The sequence below is a fragment of the Dromiciops gliroides genome, chromosome 2 (assembly GCF_019393635.1).
Source record: "Dromiciops gliroides isolate mDroGli1 chromosome 2, mDroGli1.pri, whole genome shotgun sequence".
In the NCBI taxonomy this organism is placed as follows: Eukaryota; Metazoa; Chordata; class Mammalia; order Microbiotheria; family Microbiotheriidae; genus Dromiciops; species Dromiciops gliroides.
In genome coordinates, this window is record NC_057862.1 from 35635255 (window position 1) to 35656780 (window position 21526).

General features: G+C 48.5%; 1 protein-coding gene across 1 annotated transcript in view; it reads left to right on the top strand.

Annotated features, from left to right (window-relative positions):
* Positions 1-21526, top strand: part of ETFA (electron transfer flavoprotein subunit alpha) — a 76534-nt gene that overhangs the window by 47268 nt on the left and 7740 nt on the right. Inside the window, exon 10 of the mRNA XM_043983546.1 lies at positions 16970-17035. Coding sequence (XP_043839481.1) covers positions 16970-17035 — 66 coding nt within the window. The remainder of the gene's footprint in view (positions 1-16969; positions 17036-21526) is intronic.

Genomic DNA, 21526 nt, shown 5'->3' on the forward strand with positions numbered 1-21526 from the left:
TCTCCCAACCTGTCATTTATTCTTTTGTTCTCCTCTAGTCAAATGTTCCAATCATATGACTAATTCAATTTGAATTGATTTTTCACGTAAGAATGAATGAAATGCTACTAAAGGTGCCAAATAAAATTACTAAAGTAACTTTACTCCATTTAAAAATTTTATACTTGTTAGAAAGGGCACCATTCTGGCCACTTTCTTCTTGTTCTGTGTTTTATTTATTTTCCTTTCCAGTTATCCTCTTACTGCTTTCTACAGCTTTCTTACTACTTAGTGGTCATTGTTGGAGTCTTTTAAATACTTAGGCTGTTTTCTTATATTCTTTTAGCCCTTCCCCCTGCTCAGTACACAGATTTTGTTAACTTTAGATTCATCAAAACTAGATGTTAATTGCTAGCCCTTCTTTCATGAGCCTGGTTTTTCAGATTGTGCTCATCTGCATTTCCTTATTTCTCCCTTTCTTCCTGCTGGTGATCACGCCTTCCTTTTCTCATTTCCCCCATTCATGCCTATAACCAGACTATTGGGCTTTCTTTCCTAAGTCTGGATGCTGATTGCAGCCTCTTTCTGTCTTCCTAAATGGTTTAATGAGTTGCAGTAGCCCCAAACATTTATCACTTGGCCCCCCACCCTCTGTTGATGAGCCTCTTGGGTGGCAGGGATGCCACCTGCCACTGGAGGCTTTTCCCGACGGACAGGAGCTATCAGAGTGTGTGCTCCTCTGGCATCACCGTGGAGACTCCTGAATTGTGCTCATTCCATGATGAGGTTCTAGAGGAAGACTTCATTGGAGGTCCTGTAATCAACCCCTGGTGAAAAGGATTCTCACACCTCCCGCCCATCCGTGTGGGGGATTGTGTTACCTTGCCTGACATTGTGGGTGTTTTAGTAACAGAGCAGCAGGTGCATCTGTAACTGTGAGAAGAGGCAACCGCATGGCAGTTGGCTGACCAGATGGAGGAGCAGCACTGGGGAAATCAACTGAACGAGGGAAATTTGTTTTCTGAGTATCTCTTTTGAAAATCCACTCGGGTTGAAAAGTGTCCACAGGAGCAAACTTTGTGAAGCTGTTTGTATGCAGCTGGGACTGAATTTACAGACCACCTTTCTGTGACTTGCTAAAAAGCTGCAGATTGACAACCCCTTTCATACCGCATTATCCAGTTTGGCTTTTAACTCCAGGAGAACTGTGTTCACAAATTGATGCTCTGTTCCTTTGGGGTTGGTGCAGAAGCATTAAATTGTACTAAAATATTCATATGTGAGTGCATTTAGCTGAAAGCAATTGATGTTCCCATTCCCCAGGGAGCAAAGAGAAATGCTGTATAGACCTGCACTCTGGCAAACACCCTAAGCACGCTTATTGAGGGTAATTACATGGCCTGGATGATCAAAGCTCACATAGGGAAGCTTCGAGCTCCAAAGGATCAGAAGGAGGTGAAAATTTGGAGTGTACCTGCTGCTGCCTGGGCATATGGGCCCTGTTCAGCTGTTGGCTCAGTCCATCAGAATTTGGAAACAGCTTTCCCAGAGTCAGCCTATTGCCAGCCAGTTTTTCTTGGGGTAATTTCACTAAAAGTTGTTTCCAGGGGACCTGTTCAATATGAATGAGGTTCTTCCACTGACATTTTGCTACATAAAGTTAGAATTTTTAGCCACTGCAAAAGAAGTCCTATTGAACTCTTTCTACATAAATATTCTAGCTGTTTAAAAGCATGCCACTGATAGGATAAATTGGCATGTCATGCAGGTTATCAATGCAATTTAAAAGTTGGCATGGAAAATCATTAGTAGACAACATGTTGGGATAATAACAATTGGGATAATAGATAACCCTTCGTTACCTCTGAAGGACACTCCCCCCCCCCATTAATGTCTAGGCCTTTTCAGGGAACTTCATTTTTGCAGCTATAATTTATTGTCTCATGCGTGGCTTCAGGTATATTAAATAGGCACATGTCATAGGCATATTCTTATTAAAGTAACATGAGACTCTTACAAGATCTAGTGTTTAGTCAGTGAATAATTGGTAGCTTAGCATGTGTGATTGAAAACATTCAGCCCAGGACTGAGGACAACACCAAGGTGAAGGAACATCTCAGGTGCCTCATTTAGCTGCTGATTAGCACCAGTCTGAAGAAGGATTTGAAGAATGGCTGTGGGGAGAGTCTGTCCCTTGGTCTCCTGACTGGGCTGCTTTGAAGACTGTCAGAACTTGGTCTTAAGTAGAATAAAAGTCAAGTTAGTTTGAGATGAGGAGAAGGGTTTAGCAAGTGTTAGATTCTCCTGTTGCATCAGGCTGACCCCTAACTCAAGCAGTTTCAAAGGGTTTTTAAGGAGACTAAGAGCTCAGGCAGAACCTCAGAGTACCGGTAGCTTTTTGGCACTCAGGGCCTGCTTTGGGCTGAGGCTTATTTATCTATTAATTTTAGATTAAATATGTAGAGGCTATTGGAGAGAAAAGCATGCATTCTGCAGAGTTTGGGGGAAGGGAAACAACAAGGGTAGGGGAGGTAGGAAACCTGGGTTCTAGGCTCGGCCTTCCTGCTGTTTTACTGGGTGTCTCCCCTCTGGTTGTTAGTAGCATCCTCAGTAAAATGAGGATTTGGGTAGATTTTGGAAGCTCCTTGTAGCTTTCCTAGGCACTCTGTTAAACCCCAAAGTACTGTAGAAATGTGATCTTCTCTCTGTCAGTCTGTTTATCCAGGCCTTTTGTTTTGAAACTTTAACCTTTTTAAAATGTAAGTAAGGCCTCGGAAGAGTATGAACTGTACTTGTTTTCCTGCAGGGCAGTTGATCCCCTACATCAGTTTTGTAAATACTCATTTTAATAGGACACTTGCATTTCCATAGATGCCTTTTTCCCCTTATAGTTTCACTTTAAAGAAGTTTAAAAGACATTTTTCCAAAGTGCAGAAACCTATGGGCCAAACTGAAATAAGTAGTTAAATGGACAAATGCAGATAGATTTTAAAGACTAGTTAAAGTTGTGTGTAAAATGCTTTTTAAAATAAAGATATGTGTGGATGTGAATAACCTTACAAAACAGATTTGCAGTCAGTACTCTCAGGTGTTTAGCTAAAAGCTGCCTCCCCTTCCTCTGGCTTACTATATTGGTATTATGAATGATAGCTTCCATTTTTATAGTGCTTTTATGTTTACAGAGTCTTTTTGTCATCACAGCCCTTTGAGATAGGGGAGGAGAATCCTGAGGCTTTGAGAGATGACGTGGATTATCTGAAATGAGTGTCTGAGCTGAGACTAGAAACCCAGCTTTGCTGACCCCCAGACTGAGGAGTGCAGTGGTCTGCCATCTTCTCCACACACCCCCCCCCACCCCCGGCCCATCTGGTATAGAGAGTGATGAGGAGTTGGTCCACTGTAGGTAACGGTTTATCCCTAAGTTAGTTGTAAGAAAACTAGTTGCTTTTATTTTGTTGCTTGTGTGCAAAAATTGGCTGGGATAGAGTTAATGTTTCAAAAATTCTTTGAAGTCTTGGAACAGATAACACTAAGGAGAACTGAGAATACTGGACAGGTTAAAAAAAATCTTCCTCTCGGAGACCCACCTGGTTGGGTCTTTAAATTTTAAACCAGTAAAGATCCTTATCTAATTGCTGTAAAGATTATGTGATTTAAGTTGGTCATTTGTCTGGTACAAAAGCCACTTCTCTCTCGCCTGCCTCCCTCCCTCCAATAAAAACAAAAATGAAGCAAAACAAAAGCCACCCTCCTACCTTGTCCTATGGGATCTTCAGGTTGAAAATGGAAGTGACTGTAGGAACTCTACAGTTGGACTCTAGTCCACCTCACTGATTCTACAGTCAACAAATGGAATTCAACAAATATTTATTATGAGCTAGGCATGTGGAGAAACTGAGGCGTGCTGAAAGTGACTTGTTCAAGGTCACACAGGTTTGTTTGCCATTGCCTATGGACAGATATCTCTTTTGTTCCATGTAGTAGTTCTCATGCCTGCCTGTCAGTTCCTGCTCCAGGAATTGTCTATGGCATTATTTGGAACTATTTTCTGTGAATTCCTTTCTGCAAGAGAGCTGTGCACATGGAAGGATTTATCCAAAGGCTCTGCTTTAATCTGTCTTTACATTAAAATGATTCAGTCTCTGATTAAAAGAAATAGGACATTATGCCCTTCTACTCTGAGCCTTTGATGGAAATGGCATTCGTCTTATGATTGGGGAGTGGAATGGTATAACCAGCCGTAGAGGAAAGAATACAGTTTTAGTTAAAAGGCACGGGCAGGTCAAGAACAATTTGGATTTAAGGACCCTTGATGACTCTTGGGTGGGGAGATGATGTCAGGAATGGACTGACTTTCATTTCTTCTTTCCAAAGGAAGGGGCTGGAACTATGGCTAGTACAGAATTGTGGTCAGAAGAAGAAGTTATAGCCAGAGGGTTGGGAGAGAGCAGACACCGGATAAAGGTTCTCCCCACATTGTCGTGCCCAGTGCCCAAGCCCTGGAGGAAATTTAACATGGCACAATGGATAGAGTGCCCAGCTACGCTATGTGATCATGGTGGACCTTTGACTCTCACTTTCCCAATTGTAAAGTGAGATTAATGCTAGTACCTGTCTTGCATGGTGGTTGTGAGATCGTGCATGTTAAGTTCTTTGCAAACCTTAAAACTGTGTCAATTTGAGTTATTACTAGTGGTAGCAGCGGCAGCAGTGAAGTAGAGACAACCTGATAGGTTTGTGGAGTCAGAACCCACCTCAGACATCACCCTGGACAAGTCATGTCACTTCTGCGTGCTTAGGTTCTTCCCCAGGACTTCCTGGGGCCGCTAAACCTAACTGGTTGTTTGACTGACTCAATAACTTTTGAGTACTTGGGTGCTCTTGTACCTGGTTTTGTGTGTTTGTAGATTTAAATAATGCTTTGGGGGCAAAACTCATTCAGGGTTGGAAGAGAGGGAAAAGCGGATTTGGTCTTTTGAGCCTTCTGAGTGGAACAGCGGATAGAGCTCTGGGCCTAGAGGCAGGAAAATGCATCCTCCTGAATTCAAACCCAGCCTCATAACTTCATAGCTGTGTGATTCGGGGCAAGTCACTGTTTGCCGCAGTTTCTTCATCTGTGAAATAAGTAGAAGGAGGAAATGGCAAGCCCCTCCAGTATCTCTGCCAAGAAAACCCCAAATAGGATCATTAAGTCGGACACAGTTGAAAAACAACTGAAGAGTAGTGGCAGCTTGTGTCACCCAGGAAGGAACAAGTTATGGTGGCGCTTGGTGTTCAGGATAGGTCAGGCCGATTGGCCTTGGGAGGGAAGGACTGGGAGTTGGGGTCCCCAAGCACAGATTGTCCCTAGACTTCAGAGGGAGACAGGTAGGGTTTTCTCTACAGAGGTGTGCCAGGTAGCATGTCTGTAGTATCATAGAATTAGGTGACTCAGTCTGAGCAGTAGTTAGTGTCATGCACCCATTTGGGTGGAGAAACTCTACAGGTTGGATGCCAACTGTTGATGGTTCCTGTCATTATAGTCCTCCTCCTTTCATTTTGGTTTGGAGTCACACTTGCCTTCCCTGAAAGCCAGGCCTTTGGACAGGTCGATCCAGCCAATTTTTTAGCAGAGTCCATCTACAAAACAACAGGCGGCCCTTCTAACAGTTGAGCATTCCTGGGGATGGGGTCTTGAGGGATGAGGGGCTCACACAGAGGCGAGGCATGGGGAGCCTGCATTAGTGGCATTCCTCACTGACATGCTGGGCATAAACACAGCAGTAAATCTGCAGGGTGTGGCCTTATGCCATCTTCATGATGGGAAGCCCAGAGTTGATATACATGTTGATGTAATGAATTGTTTCCAGTAAACCTGGGGAAGAAAAATAATTCCTGAAAAATAGAGTTTTTCCATGTAATCTTAACAGCATCTTGCTTTAAGGATTGTTAGCAAAGTTAAATGTGATGGAATAAAGTCTCAGCATCCTTGAGTTAGAAAAGGCCCCTTGGTGGTCATTTATTCTGGCTCTTGTCTGAAGAGGAATCCCCTCTACAAGATCCCATCCTCCTTGCTGCCTCTCAAGGCAGCTCATACTGTCTTGGGGCGGCTCTCACCGTGAGAACATTGTTCTTGATTTCAAACTGAAAAGAGCCTCTTTGCAGTCTCCACCTATTGCTCTTCTGTTCTTGGGGGCCAAGCAGGTCAAGTCTAGGCCCTGTCCTATGAGAGCCCCTCCTGTGTCCTGGATGTTGGCCATCATGTGCCCCCAAAGCCTTCTTTCCTGCAGACTAAAACTTCTTGCCACTTTCCCTCAGTCATCCACGGGCATTTCTGTCGGGTCTCCTTTTCATGGAGATTGACATCCTCCAGACATGCCCCTGCCAGCCAGAACCGAGTACAGCGGGATCTTTTGGACACAGTGCTTCCATCGGGGCAGCCTCAGATGTGAAGAGCTTGTGTTTACATTGCCACTGGCTGCAGAGAACGTCTGGCTGAGCCCTGGCTTCTCTGGACTCTCTCCAGATGGCGTCCAGACTGGGCTCGCTGGACGATACTGCTCACCGTGAGAGCCGAAGGTGGGGGTGTATCTGTCAGTGCTCCCCTGGAAGGGAGGCTGAAGAGCAGTGGTGCACAGTGGGCTGCTGTCTAAGGTTTACAGTGCGCTCTCCTCAGCAGTCCCCCTGAGGCAAGCAGAGCAGATGTTTTTGTGACTGTTTTAACTGATGGAGGCTCAGAGCTCTGCTCGTAAGTCTCAGATTCAGTCCCGCTTCAGACCTAGTTCTCCTTATTCTAGACCCAGTACTCCTTCAGCTACACCGTCCTCCTCTTCGACCTTTTTAATTTGCCCATGTCTGTTGACTTGGACTTCCCACTCCAATTACTCAGCTTCATCCACATTCTGGCTTGTGATTTGGACTTTGGATGTTTTCTTCTGGGTTAGGTGATCTCATGTCCTTTCATGCCCTTAACTTTGTAACCATGTTCTTGATTTAAGTGGGCTCATTGTGTGTCTTTTGGTTCTGACCCTGTTGTATGCCTGGCTTGGTTCCTTAGATCCCTCTTGTCTGGCCGCATTCAGCTTAATTTCAGCTAAGTTTGCCCTGTGTGCAAGCTGCTGTGTTCTGGTTTCTGCCCTTCTTTCTTTTTTTTTTTTTTTTTATGCGGGGCAATGGGGGTTAAGTGACTTGCCCAGGGTCACACAGCCAGTAAGTGTCAAGTGTCTGAGGCCGGATTTGAACTCAGGAACTCCTGAATCCAGGGCTGGTGCTTCATCCACTGTGCCACCTAGCCGCCCCACTTTTTTTTTTTAACCTTGCTAACTTTATTTTAATAAGGCACTATTGCAAATATATTGTCTCAGAGAGAAGAGAGAGACACAATGCTTTCTGACTGAAAGCAATAATAGGGACCGTGGGCAACTGTTCTGCTAATGCTAATAATATTATAATAGGGGAGGCAAAATGAGGGTTTCTGCCCTTCTTGCTTTGTTTTGGAATGACAGCCTGCAACCTTCGAGGGCCTTCCAGAGCGAGGGGGTGGTTCCTGGTGGGCACGACCATGAGCAGCAGTTTGTTGTTGCCTGTACAAGATGCTGCCATCCCTGGGAGATAGAGGGGAGTGTTCTCTCTGCATAGGAGACAATTCTGTCCCCAAATGGGCACTAGCTCAGCCCCTCCTGCACTTTCCAGAGGAGAACATGAGCAACTTTTTAGAGATCACTTAGTCCAGAGGTCGACCAGCTAAGAATGGATGTTTTTACACGTTAAAATTTTAAGTTAAAATTGCATTTTAAGATGTGAAAAACATTCTTATCTAGTGGGCAGCAAGCTGAATTTGGCCTTTCAGACTTCTGATCTGGCCTAGTCTTTTTTTTTTTGGGTGGGGCAATGAGGGTTAAGTGACTTGCCCAGGGTCACATAGCTAGGCCGGATTTGAACTCAGGTCCTCCTGACTCCAGGGCCGGTGCTCTATCCACTGCGCCACCTAGCTGCCCCGCTAGTCTCCTTTTATAGAAAAAAAAAAATGATTAAGGACTGGAGCATTGCTCTGACTTGCCTAAAGTACGAAGTGGCAGAGGCCACTTTGACCTTGATCTGACCTTCAGACACAATTCTGTTGCTCTTTCTACTGTCCCACTCTGACCAGGGTTACAACCACAGCAAACCACCTTCAGAGAGATACCAACCCTTGCCTTAGTCTGTGGCCCTCACGTTAGTTCTTGTGATCTTCTTTGGAGGTTCTTTGTATTGTCTTGGGGACTCGATCACATGCAGGCCAGCCCTTTGACCTGTCAGGGTTCTCTGGACTGGCCTAGAAAAGATCATGGTTTCCTAGAATGAGAAATGGAAGGCTCTTTAGATACTCTCTCCTTCTGGCCCCCTTATTTTCCTGGTGGCCGCAGAGGATAAGGGACTGACTGAAGGTCGGAATGGTCAGGGCTAGAGTTGGGGTGTAGGCCCTGGGCCTGGGACTCCAGAGCCCCTCCGTGCCCCACGCCCACCTTCTCCAAATCCTGCTTGAGGACAGTAGGTTCAGTTACAGAGAATGTTCTGGGTTCCTGAAAGAAGTCCCATTTGGCTAAGAGGGAGCCTCGTGTGGCCTGAGCAATGAGATGAAATACTTTCGTGATATTAAGGTATGGCAGTCTCGCAGTAATTAGAGAATATTGTTGGGTTAATCTGCTTCATGGAGAGCCTCATTCATTTATTTGTTGTGATAAATTACAGCATTTAACTCCTAACCTGGCATTTGTCCTGGGTAGACATATCATGTTTCAGCAGTGACAGTTACTGTTTGAGGTCATGCCATTTCATGCCTCTCTGTAAAATCGTAGGAGAACTCCTTTTAAGTTCAGCTAAAATCCCATACTGCCCATTACTGCTGAGCCTGTGGCCCGGGATCCTGAACCGTCATCATTTTTACCTTGTGAGTCTTGAAAGAAACTTCGTTTTTCTTGTTTCTCCCAAGCAGTAGGGGCATGGTTGCATAGAAAGAACATTGGGCTTGCAGTCAGAAGGCCCTCGCTGGGTGACTAGACAAGCCATCGCCACGGCTTCCCAGCCCAAGCGGCTGCACCACTTCCCTCGTCAGCCCTGTCACTGGCCACCATCACAGGCAGTAGAAGTGTGTGCGGTTGTTCAAGTTCTTTAGGAAGCTGACAGGACGGCTTGCTGCTTATGGAGCGGATGTAGTGATTCGGTTTGTGCATTGAACGTTTCTGTTAAAACGACAGCACTGATTCACTTATCCTAGAGACCAGAAAGGGAGGTGTCATGAGCTGGCCCTGAGCTGCTGCCGACCGAACTCGGTTCTGCGCCCAGAGATGCCTGCTGTGCGTTTGTATGGGGAGCTCAGGCCACTCGCAGGTTCCCGTGTCCTATCTGTGTGGTACCTCCGGAGCGGCGTCATGGCTTCCATGAGGTTGCTTCTGGGCCTAGAAGGGGGAGCCTGGGCTTAGAAACCTTGGTTTCCAAAGAGATTCATGGGCACATTTTGGACCAGCCGCAAAGAGAGTAACCCGTCCTGGTTCTCAAGCATAGGACTTTTTTTGTTTGTTTGTTTGTTTTTAGGCAATGGGGGTTAAGTGACTTGCCCAGGGTCACACAGCTAGTAAGTGTCAAGTGTCTGAAGCCGGATTTGAACTCAGGTCCTCCTGAATCCAGGGCCGGTGCTTTAACCACTGCGCCATCTAGCTGCCCCAAGCATAGGACTTTTAAGAAGTAATAGTAATAACTCCACTTTTCTGTAGCAAGGCATGTCATCTCCATTTGGAGCTTCATCAAATGAAACTTGGGCGAGGTAAAGTACTTGTCAGTAGGAGCCAGTCAGTCAGTCAACAAGTGTGCCAGACACTGTGCTCAGTGCAGGAGAGACAAAGACAGGCCCTGCTCTAAAGGATCTCATCGTCTGATAGTATGCAACACATTATGGACAAACAAACTGCATCTGGGATAGATGGGGAAATAATCCACAGAGGGAAGGCACAGGCTCTTAAGGCCAGGGAGAGGAGGCTTCCTGCAGAAGTTGGGATTTAAGGAAAGCCCAACAGGAGGATCCGAGGCAGGCCATGAGCCCACCTGGCTCTGCCCAGCACCTTCTTAAAATTTTTATTTTACATTTTTCTCAATTACATGTACTGATATTCTTTGAGTTCTAAATTTTTCTCCCGCCCTCCCTTCCCTCTCTCCTCCTGAGGCCAGCAAGCAGTTTGATATAGGTTATTCATTACTATCATGTTAAGTATATTTCCCCATTAATCAGAACAAAAGGAAAAAAAATTGAAGAAAGAATAAATAAGAATAACGAAAAAGTAACAACAAAAGTGAAAATAGTCTGCTTCAGTCTGCATTCAGACTCCATATTTCTTTTTTTTTTTTTTTTTTTTTTTTTTTAGTGAGGCAATTGGGGTTAAGTGACTTGCCCAGGGTCACACAGCTAGTAAGTGTTAAGTGTCTGAGGCCGGATTTGAACTCAGGTACTCCTGACTCCAGGGCCGGTGCTCTATCCACTGCGCCACCTAGCCGCCCCTCCATAGTTCTTTTTATGAACATGGAAAGCATTTTCCACCATGAGTCTTCTGGCATTGTCTTGGACCATTGTATTGCTGAGAAGAGTTAAGTCTATCACAGTTGATCATCACACAATGTTGTTGATACTGTGTACAATGTTTTCTTGGTTCTGCTCCTTTCACTCAGCATCAGTTCATATAATTCTTTCCAGGTTTCTCTGAAATCTACCTGCTTATCCTTTCTTACAGCATGATAGTATTCTATTACATTCATATGCCACAACTTTTTCAGCCCTTCCCCAATGGATGGGCATCCTCTGAATTTCCAATTCTTTGCCACCACAAAAAGAGCAGCTATGAATATCTTTGTACATGTGGGTCCTTTTCCCTTTTTTATGATCTCTTTGGGTTATAGACCTCATAGTGGTATTGCTGGGTCAAAGGGTGCCCAGCACATTCTAACATTCATTTCTACCAGTTCTGTTCTTCATCAGCATCAGCTCCTTGGACCAGCTGGTGAGACTGAGCTCTGCTTTGTGGCTAATATGACACAGGAAAGGAGGTGGGATAAGAAGGAAAAGCCGTCATTGGCCTTTGGCCTTCATTTAAAGTTTCATCTGCCATTGTGGGCACACAAAAGGGACATGTTCTTTTGAGGGTTTTGTTTTGAAAGGGAAATTCCTTTTGCCTCCTCTGCCTCTCAGCAAGATCATTTGTTTGTTTTCTGTGGCTCTCCCAGAGATAATGAAGCCTACCCAGAGTGACTGCCCTTCTCTCCTTGCCTCCTTAGTGCCATCCATTTTCATCTCTCCTCCCAGGCTGCGCCTTTGGCTGACTTGCTAAACTCATGTTGCTGACTTTCCTTTTCCGTTCTCGGTCCCACTGAGCTTAAACCAATCTATAATTGATCTTTCTTTGAGCCAGCTATGAAAGAGCTCTGGACACACAGAACTCACATCAATCTATCTCTAGATCTGCTGTCAGACCTCGATGTCACAATTAACCAGTGTGTGCTTACAATAAGGCTCTCTCTGTGGCGCCTGTTAGCACAGTATCTTGGATCTAAGACAAACACACTAGGCTAAAAACAACGCGTCCGCGAGAGGGGTGGCTAGAGTCTTTCCCAAGCTTCTCTCCTTCCTGGGCTTGCACTCTCCAGGTTTCCTTTGCCAAGGATTAAGAGGAAGCCCTGGAGAAGTGACTCTTATTCCTCCCCAAAGAAAGCTCCCAAAGCCTAGCTTTCAGCTTGAGGTCCCTACCACTCCTGAGTTTGGTTTGTGGAAGACAGATGAGAGTTCATCCAAGGCCTGTTGACTTTTCTCTTTGCTAAGGATGCTTCCAGGCAGTAAAACCAGAGAAACGATAGCGAGTACCATTATTCTTAGTAACAGAAGAAGTAGGTTGGGACCTTCCCTCTTAAAAGAAGGCAAAGATGTTGGTCAGCCCTGCCTTTCCACCAATCATAGAAGAGTCTCCTAAAAGAGACCTGATCCTTGGGACTACGGTTTTTCTAGTCCTTTTGACAACTCTCTTGTGCAGAGAGAATGTAGACTCTCCTGTCAGCTGCTCATCCTGAATGATTCCCTAAGTGTGGACAAGGCCGAGACAAGGGCTGTCCTGAGAGCCCTTCCTATCCTTTTCCCCAGTGGGTCGCTTATCTCCCTTCCCCCACACCCTTCCCTCCTCTTTATCCCCACTAAGACCCTCCGGGATCCCTTCTTCCTCCGGATTGTTTCCTTTAATCCCACCTCCTTTTGAAGCCTTAATTGCCATTCTCCACTCCAGCATTGTCTCTCATTTTCTCCAAATGGTCTTACTTTGTGTCTGACTGATTTAGGATGTAAGCTCCTCAGGGCAGGGATTGTCTGGTTAGGTTTGTGAAGCTGGGTCTAAAGTGCTCTATAAATTAGCATTTGTAGAGTGCTGTGTAAATGCTAATTATGATTATTGAATAACAAAAATGCTTTTTGAACCATGAGCAAATCATCCCTGGCTTGGGAGCTAATTGCCTGTATATGTGTGTCTTCCTTTTCCTTGAAAGCCTGTGGGGTTCCGTACAAAGCTCAGAATCTGCTGTTTCAGCACTTGTAGGGGGGACTTAAACATTCGTGTCAAATATCTCCCTTTCAAAGGTAAACTAGAAATTGACCCTTTGGGTCTTTCAGGCCTGTTTAAGTAAAGGTCCAGCAGGGTTCAGATCTTGGTGGAACATATAACCTCGATCCCCTGAAGTTGTCCAGGATTTTCATTTTCCCTCGGTGGGTGTTTGCTGTCAGAGTGAATTAGCATTTGGGTTTAGCAGAAAATGTATAGAGACTTTTAAGATATGTTGAATTTGAGGGTAAGAAACATATGATTATGGGGCAGCTTGGTGGCGCAGTGGTTAAAGCACCGGCCCTGGATTCAGGAGGACCTGAGTTCAAATCCGGCCTCAGACGCTTGACACTTACTAGCTGTGTGACCCTGGGCAAGTCACTTAACCCCCATTGCCTGCAAAAAAAAAACCCCAAAACAAGAAACATATGGCAGTGACTCTCTTGGGCCAAGCTTGATTTTTCAAAAAGTTGCTTGAGAGACTAACTGTGATGGTGGTTGGTGAGATTCCACATGTGTGTACATGTGCAGGCAGTGCCCCTCAAACCTGGCAGGTCCTTGCTCCTCCTCTGGGCCTTAGTTTCCCCGACTTCACACTCAGCTAAAATCCCACCTGGAGGCCCATCCCAGATCCCTCTGCTCTCCCCTCTCAGGTGACGATGACCCCCCCCCCCCTTTACACAGGTCTTATATTCTTATATTTACCTGGTTGTTTGCATATTGTCTCCCCCATTAGATTGTGAGCTTGGGAGGGCTGGCACACTGCGTGGCACACCCTGTTACTAAGTCTGCCATGGCATCTGCCTTCACTGAAGCAGATCTCCAGCTCTCTGTCCACTCCTTAGGAGATGGCTCTGATGACGGCTCTGCCTCCCTGCTCTCCCCACCCCCACTCCCCAAATGTATCTTGGTACCTTTGTAGCATCCCAGGACCTGCTGTAGCTTGTGCTCTTGCCGGCCTGGAGAACAAAAGTCCCCATTAATAAATGTTTATTGATCGATTAACCGATGGACCTCCGTGCAGCCCTGTGTTTCTTGCACCCTGGGAGGCCCTGGGCATATATACAGACAGTCACCAGGTTGTCTTGTTAAGCACTAGAGAGACCAGAAAGGCCCCTGATCTCGGGGAGCTCACACTCTAAGGGGGTGGGGGGGCACAACATGTGAACAGCAATGTCATATGAGATGTAGACGCCGGAGGGGCCTGGGGAAGACCCGGTGCAGAGGGTGAGATCTCAGCTCGGAGGAGCGGAGGAAGGCTTAGGCAGGAGAGGTGGGAAGAGGCCCAGCTGGGACTATCCCCCAGTGCCAGAGGGCTTTTCTGTTGGATCATGGAGGATCAGAAGGGGGAGACTACCCAGGCAGGGCCAGAAACATTGCAGAATAAATGCAAAATAAAGATGAGGAGGCTGCTTAGGGCAGGGAGAATGCTAATGATTGAGGGGGACAGGAAAGCTTCCTGCCCAAGGTGGTGCTGATATGCCCCAGATTGCCCCAGTTTAAGACTATTTAAGGGGTTTTTTTTGTTTGTTTTTTGTTTGGTGAGGCAATGAGGGTTAAGTGACTTGCTCAGGGTCACACAACTAGTAAGTGTCAAGTGTGTCTGAGGCTGGATTTGAACTCAGATCCTCCTGAATCCAGGGCTAGTGCTTTATCCACTGCTCCACCTTATATGTGTATATTTTCAAAGGAAGCCAAGGTATGCTTCTATCAGTCATTTGGGCACTTGAGGCCTCCGTGTCTAAATTGGTGGTTCACAATGGATCCACCTTGGTCTGTGTAGACTCATAAGTCATGCACTTGACATATCCAAGGAAGGAGCAGACTCAAAGAACAGCACCTGGCTGACCTTTTCCCATTTTCTCCTGGGTATTTCCTATCCCCCAACATGCTGCCTCCATGTCTCTCCACTGAAGGGCAGCTTCCTGTACCTTCAAGCAGCAGTAGCTATTATTGATCTTAGAGTGATTTCGGGGAATAACCTGACATAGGTAATTACTTCTTCTCAGGATTGTCCATTTCCTTTTTAAAACAAAATGGGATCCTAGTATCCTGGAACCCCTTGAATTTGGTAGGGGTGAAGATGAGCTCCCTGGAATTATTGGCTTTCCAAAGATCAAACCCAATGATGTGCCCACAGTGCCTTGTAGAGAGTTACAAAATGTCAGAGAGAGATTTTCCAGGCTCTCATTTTAGGTATGGAAACAGCAACCCATAGAATATGGGAGGCTTCCCCCGAATCCCCAGGTAGCTAGACGCTATGAAAAAAGATACCATTAGGGAGCTAGTACATCCGTCTTTAAAGCTTCATAGTTTAACACTCCTCTCTGTCTCTGTCTCTGTCTCTGTCTCTCTCTCAGTTGTTACGTAGGTCATGGGCAGAGTGCAAGGCAAGCTGCTCACCTGTTTGTCAGGCTAATGGAGGTTTCTCAGTCTTTAACTTCTAATAAAAGTTGGCACTTAGGCGGCATCTCCCAGGACTCTTGTGTGTTACTCAGGCGGTGGCAGAGATGTCACTGTCGGCTGTGACAGAATTTCATAATTTATTTGTCAGTTGCAGCAGTTTGCTCATGTATGAGATGCCCCTTCTCTTCCCCACACCCAAGTCAAGGCTTGTTGGCACAGTTGAAATGTGGTCGTAACTTTGGAGTTTAAGATGGGACCTTGTCGGGCATAAGGGAAAGCCAAGCTCTCTTCACTAGGTACTTATTTTAAAAATCACCTTGTTTTCTGTGAAGTTCTATTCTGCTTCAGTCTTTATCCATAGCTGCTTTTAAAATCCACACAGAGGAGGAGGACCGGCTCTGACCTGTTAGGCAGCCCTGGCTTTTCCTCTTCTTGTCATCAGTAACACATTTGTTGGCGCCCTTGTGCCGGGGACCCACAGCAGAGGGAAGATGGCCCCTGCCCTCAAGAGGCTCCCAGTCTGTCCAGGCAGGCAGAACGCATGTAGAAAATGAAAGGCACCATTTTGTGAGTACCCAGGGAAGGCCAGGGAGAGGATTTGAACCTGGGCCTGTGATGTCACTAGTGTTGGGAACTCCTAGGGGAGGCTGTCTCTTCCCCCAATGCAGGTTGGCCCCTTCTCTGCCACTTGTAGTCTTGGCAAGTTGCCGAGAGCAAAGCTTCTTAAACTGAGGGTCGAGCCCCCATATGAGGTCATGTATCTGAATGTGGGGGTCGAAAAATATATGGCACCAGTCAAAGGTTACGTATTCCTATTTTGTATTCCTGTCATCTCGGGGTGAGAGGGGGTCACGAATGGAAAAAGTTGAAGGAGCCCTGGCCTAGAGCATCGAGAAGGTCAGCGATTTGCGGTCACACGGCTGGTGTTCATCCAAGACCAGACTCGGACCCAGGGCTTCCTGGCTCTGAGGATGGTTCTTCCCAATGACACACTGTCTACGGCATGTCCCAGTGAGGAACATAGCCGCTTAGGCCATAGGGCCTGAGCTAGGACCCCTGGGGAAAGGCGCAGAGAGAGGAAGGCCTTGACTTAAGGAGTGCTTGTCCCATCCCTCCTTGTTCAAGGAAAGGGCTGTGACTCGTGACTTTAGCATCTAGCTCTGGCGACCCTCACTCCGCTGATGTCCGCCCGTGCCGCCTCATGGCTTGCCAGGGGCCTCAGGCCAGGTGAACACCAGGGCTCTTGGGTCCTGTGGGTGTGAGAGAGCTTTGAGGACAGGTGCCAAGGTTCTTTGGTTCACTACATTTCTTGGGAGTCCCTTATTGAGACATGGAAGATGCCACCTCACACCTGGACTGCTGTAGCAGCTGCTGGGGGCACAGCCGTCGGCCGGCCTCAGGGCCCTCCCCCCTCCGGGCTGTCCTTCATTCAGCCACCAAAGGGATTTCCCTAAAGCACAGACACCCCCCCTCCCACTCAATAAACTCCAGTGGCTCCCTAGTGCTGTGTTTGGCATTCAGAGCCTTCCCTGCCCCAGTCCCCTCCCACCTCTCTGGGCTTCTTATGTCAACTTCCCAATGTGTCCCCTTCAGTGCCGGGGCACTCGCCTCCCGGCTGTTCTCTCTTGCTGTCCTCCCTCCTCATCTCTACCCGCTGACTTCCAGGCCTTCCTTCAAGTTCCTACTATGATCCCACCTTTTTAATCTGAGTGCCGCCCTCTCTTGTTTCCCATTTATCCTGTCGTAGCTTGTTTGTACATATCTGTCTGCATGTTGTCTCTCCCATTCGATTGCAAGCACTTTGAGGATAGAAATGTCCTTCTGCCTCCTTTTGTGTCCCCAGCACCTAGCACAGTGCCTGGCACATAGCAGGTACTTGATAAATGCTTAGACACTGACGGAGCGCCCTGGCAGCCACGTATGCCAGTAGAGAGGCCGAGCCTTTTGAAGATGTCTCCTTGTGTTAGTATCTATTCATGAGGCCGCCATTTTGGTTACAGGAGCTGTATATCGCTGTGGGGATATCTGGAGCCATCCAGCACCTGGCAGGAATGAAAGACAGCAAGGTAAGTCCTGAGGTGTCTCTTGTCTCTGCTGTGGCTGCTTTTGACAGGACAGGAAAGGGGCCTCTCGGGGTATATTTCTCTGTTGCTTTTGCTTAGTCACTGCCTGAGGCTTGTGGCCTCGAGATGCGGCATGACTGGACCAGAGTCAGGAGGCCTGGTGCCTCATTGGCTGCCTGCTCACCATGTGACCTTGGCAGTATAAGATGAGGCTGTGCCCCTGACTCTTCTGGCCCAGCACGCTAGGGCCCCACTTCATGCCTTCTGCATGGGGGCAGGGGTTTGAGCCCAGTGCAATGAGGACATGGATTTGGTGCCAACTCCCTGCTGATCTCTGGGCTGGGCCACAGGAGCTCCTGTCTTCAGGGAGCTCAAAGGGCATGAACACGCCCTTTGGAGGATGATAGCTGGCGTGCAGACAGCTCTTTGAAGTGTTCAGAGCTCTCTAAGTGTGTCATGCAAGCTTTACAACCTCCTGGGATGTTTAAGGTGAAGACAGTGTGACTCAGTGGTAAGGGTTGTATGGCTGACAAAAGGTCTTTCTGACTCCCAAGTCAGAGCCTTCCTTCTTCCTACCTTAGACCCACCCGCAAAGGCCCATTTTGAGTAGCAAACTGTAGGTCACAGTCAGATTGATAATCAAGTGACACCTAATCCTTAGGTAAACTGCAAAAGTGGCCAGGGAGGAAAAACCTGCTTTAAATTTGTCGCTGAGCTTGCGTCTGGGCTACGGAAGGACTCGGCTGCCGTACATTTCAGAATGTGACGTGTTCATTCATGCATAACAAGGTGTAATTTGAATTATGAACTTAGTCTTTCCTAAAGCCAGTGATGCCTGACATGTGTGCATTTATCTACTCCCATGGACGCTGGTAGAAAAGGTCATCAGACGTTAAAAGGCTGAACATCTGCCTTGTAGAAGTGCAACTAGGACCCTGCTTAAAGCCCTGAACGGATCAGCCTGCGGGCCAGGCAGGTGCTTCTGGGCCCAGCCATGGAAACAGGCAGGCCCAGAGGGAGCGTGCACCTGGTGGGTGAGGAGGGGGCAGATGTGAGGTGATTGGGGCATCCCTAGCGCCTGCCCTCCTTACGAGCCTGGGGACCAGGAGTAGAGTCGGGGGAGCCATGGCAAGGGGAGGACTCAGCTCTGGCTTCCCAGGAGCTCTGAACGGCTCCGGTGATGCCGTGTAGGGTGTGCGCAGGCACCCAGTGGCATGACACTGGGCTTACTGTGCGCTGGGCGCTGTGCCAGGCCCTTCATAAATCACCATCTCATTTGATCCTCACCACAACCCTGTGAGGGAGGTGCTGTTGTTGTCCCCGTTTTACAGATGAGGAGACTGAGGCAGGCAGAGGACTTGTCCAGGGTCACGCAGCCATCGAGTGCGCTGGATTTGAACTCAAGTCTTCCTGACTCCAGGCCCAGTGCTCTCTCCACTGCACCTACAGCTGCCTTCACTCCTTCCAGCACTCCTGCCATCGTTGCCGTGGCAGCTAATTCAAATTGGTCTGGGTTTGTCCCCCCTCACGGTGAATCATTTTCATCCTCTCAGTGAAATTTGGCTCATTTTCTCCACTGACCCATCGAACTCAGAGCTGCTGACAAGTAAAAGAAGAGGCTGCCTTGTTGATGTCTACCTGACATGCAGCAGGGAGGGATGAGAGTGTGCACCGACCTGCCTGGCGAGGAGCGAGGAGCGGCGCAGTCCGGCCAGGGAGAAGCCGGTGGGATCGGTGGCTTTGTCAGCTTTAACTTTGGCTCCAGGAATCAACTGCACCCATGGGGTGGGAGGAGTTGGAAGGATCTAGACGTGAGACATAAGCTGAGGCTCCTGAGGGTCGAGGTCACACTGTCCTCCATGTCAGCAGCTTGCACAAGTGCTTCCATCACTACTGACCAGGACTGAGGAGAGTCTGCATGGTGCGGGACCAGACCTCATCAGGGCTGAGCCCCAGACACCAGACCTCCACCCTCTGCCTTCATCTCAGATCATCAGTCAGTCACCATACACTTATTAAGCACCGGCTGCATGCAAGGGATTGTGGGTGGCACTGGGGGTGCAGATCCAGGGAGTGAAGCAGTCCCTGCCAAGTAGGAGGGCAGACACCAAGTACCTGTTGAAATGTAGGCAGAAGAGAAAAGGCCTCTCCACATGTGACTACAGGGTGGTTCGGGAAGGAGGGCGCTTGTGGGGGGAGAGCTTTACTGGGAGGCAGGGAGATGCAGGGTGCTAAGCTGCGTCTCAAAGGAAAAGAGGGCTTCTGCAGGCAGAATTGAGGAGGACCTGGGTGATGGAGGGATGGCTAGTGTGGGGGCACAGAGACGAGAGAGGATCTCATGTGAGGAGCAGAGCGTAGGGCAGCTTGGCTGGATCACAGAGCGTAAAAGAGGGGCTAACGTCCAGTGAGGCTGAAGTCAGGGTGGGGGCCAGGCTGCGAAGGGCTCTCAGAGCTCCACAGAGGGGTTTCTCCTTGGTCCTGGAGGCGATAAGGAGCTGCTGGAGTCTGGTAGGGAGGGCAGTGACGCGGTCTGTGGGGGTGGCAGGGAAACCCAACCAGAAGCTGTGGTAATAAGCTCAGCAGGAGGAGAGAGCTCGGGGAGGGAGGCTGTGACTAGAGGGAAGTCCAGTGTGAAAGGGGGTGAGAGGAAGATGCTGCCCAAGAGTCTGGGGAGAGGAAATGCGTCTTGGGGCAGCTGCAGAGCCTTCTGGGAAGGGCTGCTCCTCCTTCCCTTCTCCAGGACACGCCTCAGCTTCTTCCTGCAGCCGGAGAGCGACCGGCATCGCCGCCTGAGTCGGGCTCCTGTGGCCTCCCAAATTCCACCCCTGATCCTGCTGTGGTCCCCCGGGGCTCTGACCACCGCACCTGTCCTTCCATTTCTCTCTGGGGCCCCTGCAAATAGCCACTCTGGTTCTCGGACTCCTCGCCCGCCCTCCTTTGTTAGAGCTGTGTGGGCCTCACCTAGCCAGCCTGTACCTTTCCCCTGGGGTTTTTGGGAAGACACTGAGCCCTGGTGGCTCCACCACCAGCAGACGGCCCCTCCCTGCGCCACGGCAGCTCTCTGTTGAGCCGAGGGCAGCCGAGGGCAGCCGAGGGCAGCCGAGGGTACGAGCCCTTCCCTGTTTCTGCCTCCCCAGCGTTCCTCCTCCCCATCTCCTGCTGCATTCATTGCTAACATGGAGGCCCACCCTCCCTCCCTCCCTCCCTCCCGAGTTTCCTTTTCCTTTCTCTCCCCACTCTCTGCCTCTCACCATGACCTCCCAGGCTTCCCTGAGATAGATATTGGCATTGTTTCCATTTTACAGATGTAAAAACTGAGGCATAATTCAGTTTGATTTGGCCAAGGTCACAAAACTAGGAATTATAGTGGGTGGGATTTTAATCTAGGTCTCCCCTGACTCCAATTGCACAGGCCAAGCTGCTTTCCTCTTAAGTACTTGAAGGACTGTCATATGCTTGAGCTCAGTGGACAGAATGAGGAGCTGAGATTGGAAGGTACAGAGGGGTAGACACGTGGGCCTAATTGTGACAACTTCCTAACGAGGTAAAACTGTCTAGGAGTGAGACAGGCATCCCTCAGGCCAGGGTGGCATGTTTGACCACCTGGCATGTGTAGAGTGAGTTCCCATGGGTGGTGCAGTGTAGGCTGGACTGGATAACATCAGAGGCCCTTCTGCTAAAAACTGCAGGTTAGAATGGTTGGTTCCAATTTGGCTTCTAGTCTTTTCTGTGCAAGCGTAGAATCTGAACACAGTGCTACGAGATCTGAGAGGAGAAGAAAGAGGATGAGCTTGGAAGGGAAAGAGTTCCTAACAAGGCCCAGAGATTCTGGGAGGTCGTTTCTGATCTGGTGCACGTGGGGCAGAGCAGCAGACCAGCCCTATCCCTGCGAGCACTCAGCCAGATGGAGCCCCTGCAGCCCCTGCTCTCTCCCAGCTGCTGAGACGGTCCAGGCGATTCCATTCTGTGAGGCGGCGTCCACGTTGCTGCTGCTCTTTGGCCCCATGGTCCCCAGGGTGTGGGCACTCCTCTGCCAGGACCATCGCGCTCCTCTTGGACACTTTTCTCTGTCTTTCCATAGGGGAGCCACCCCCAGCACGCCGTGGGTCCCTGTGGGGCTCCGTGGCCCTGCTGCTGTCACTGGGTCACACACCAGGTTCTTCCCATTTGCCTAATCACAATTCTCTGGCCCCTCAGACCTCCTCCTTCCACGTGAAGTTGTGACCTAGGGTTTCGTCCTGGAATGGCGAAAAAGAACCAGAAAGGCATCTGCCACCTGGGAATCGTCTTGGCGCTTGTCTTTTGTCATCCCATCATCCGCTATTTGAATTTGCACAGTGAAAACCAGAGTTTGTGAGAGCGGAGGACGGGTCTCTTCCTATTGCTGTGGAACAGTTCATGGAGGAGCATTCTTTTCTGCAGGAGGACTGGTACACGTGACAGGCAGGGCTTTCCATTGCAGGTGCCCAGGCCGCCTTGCTCTCTGAAGCTCTG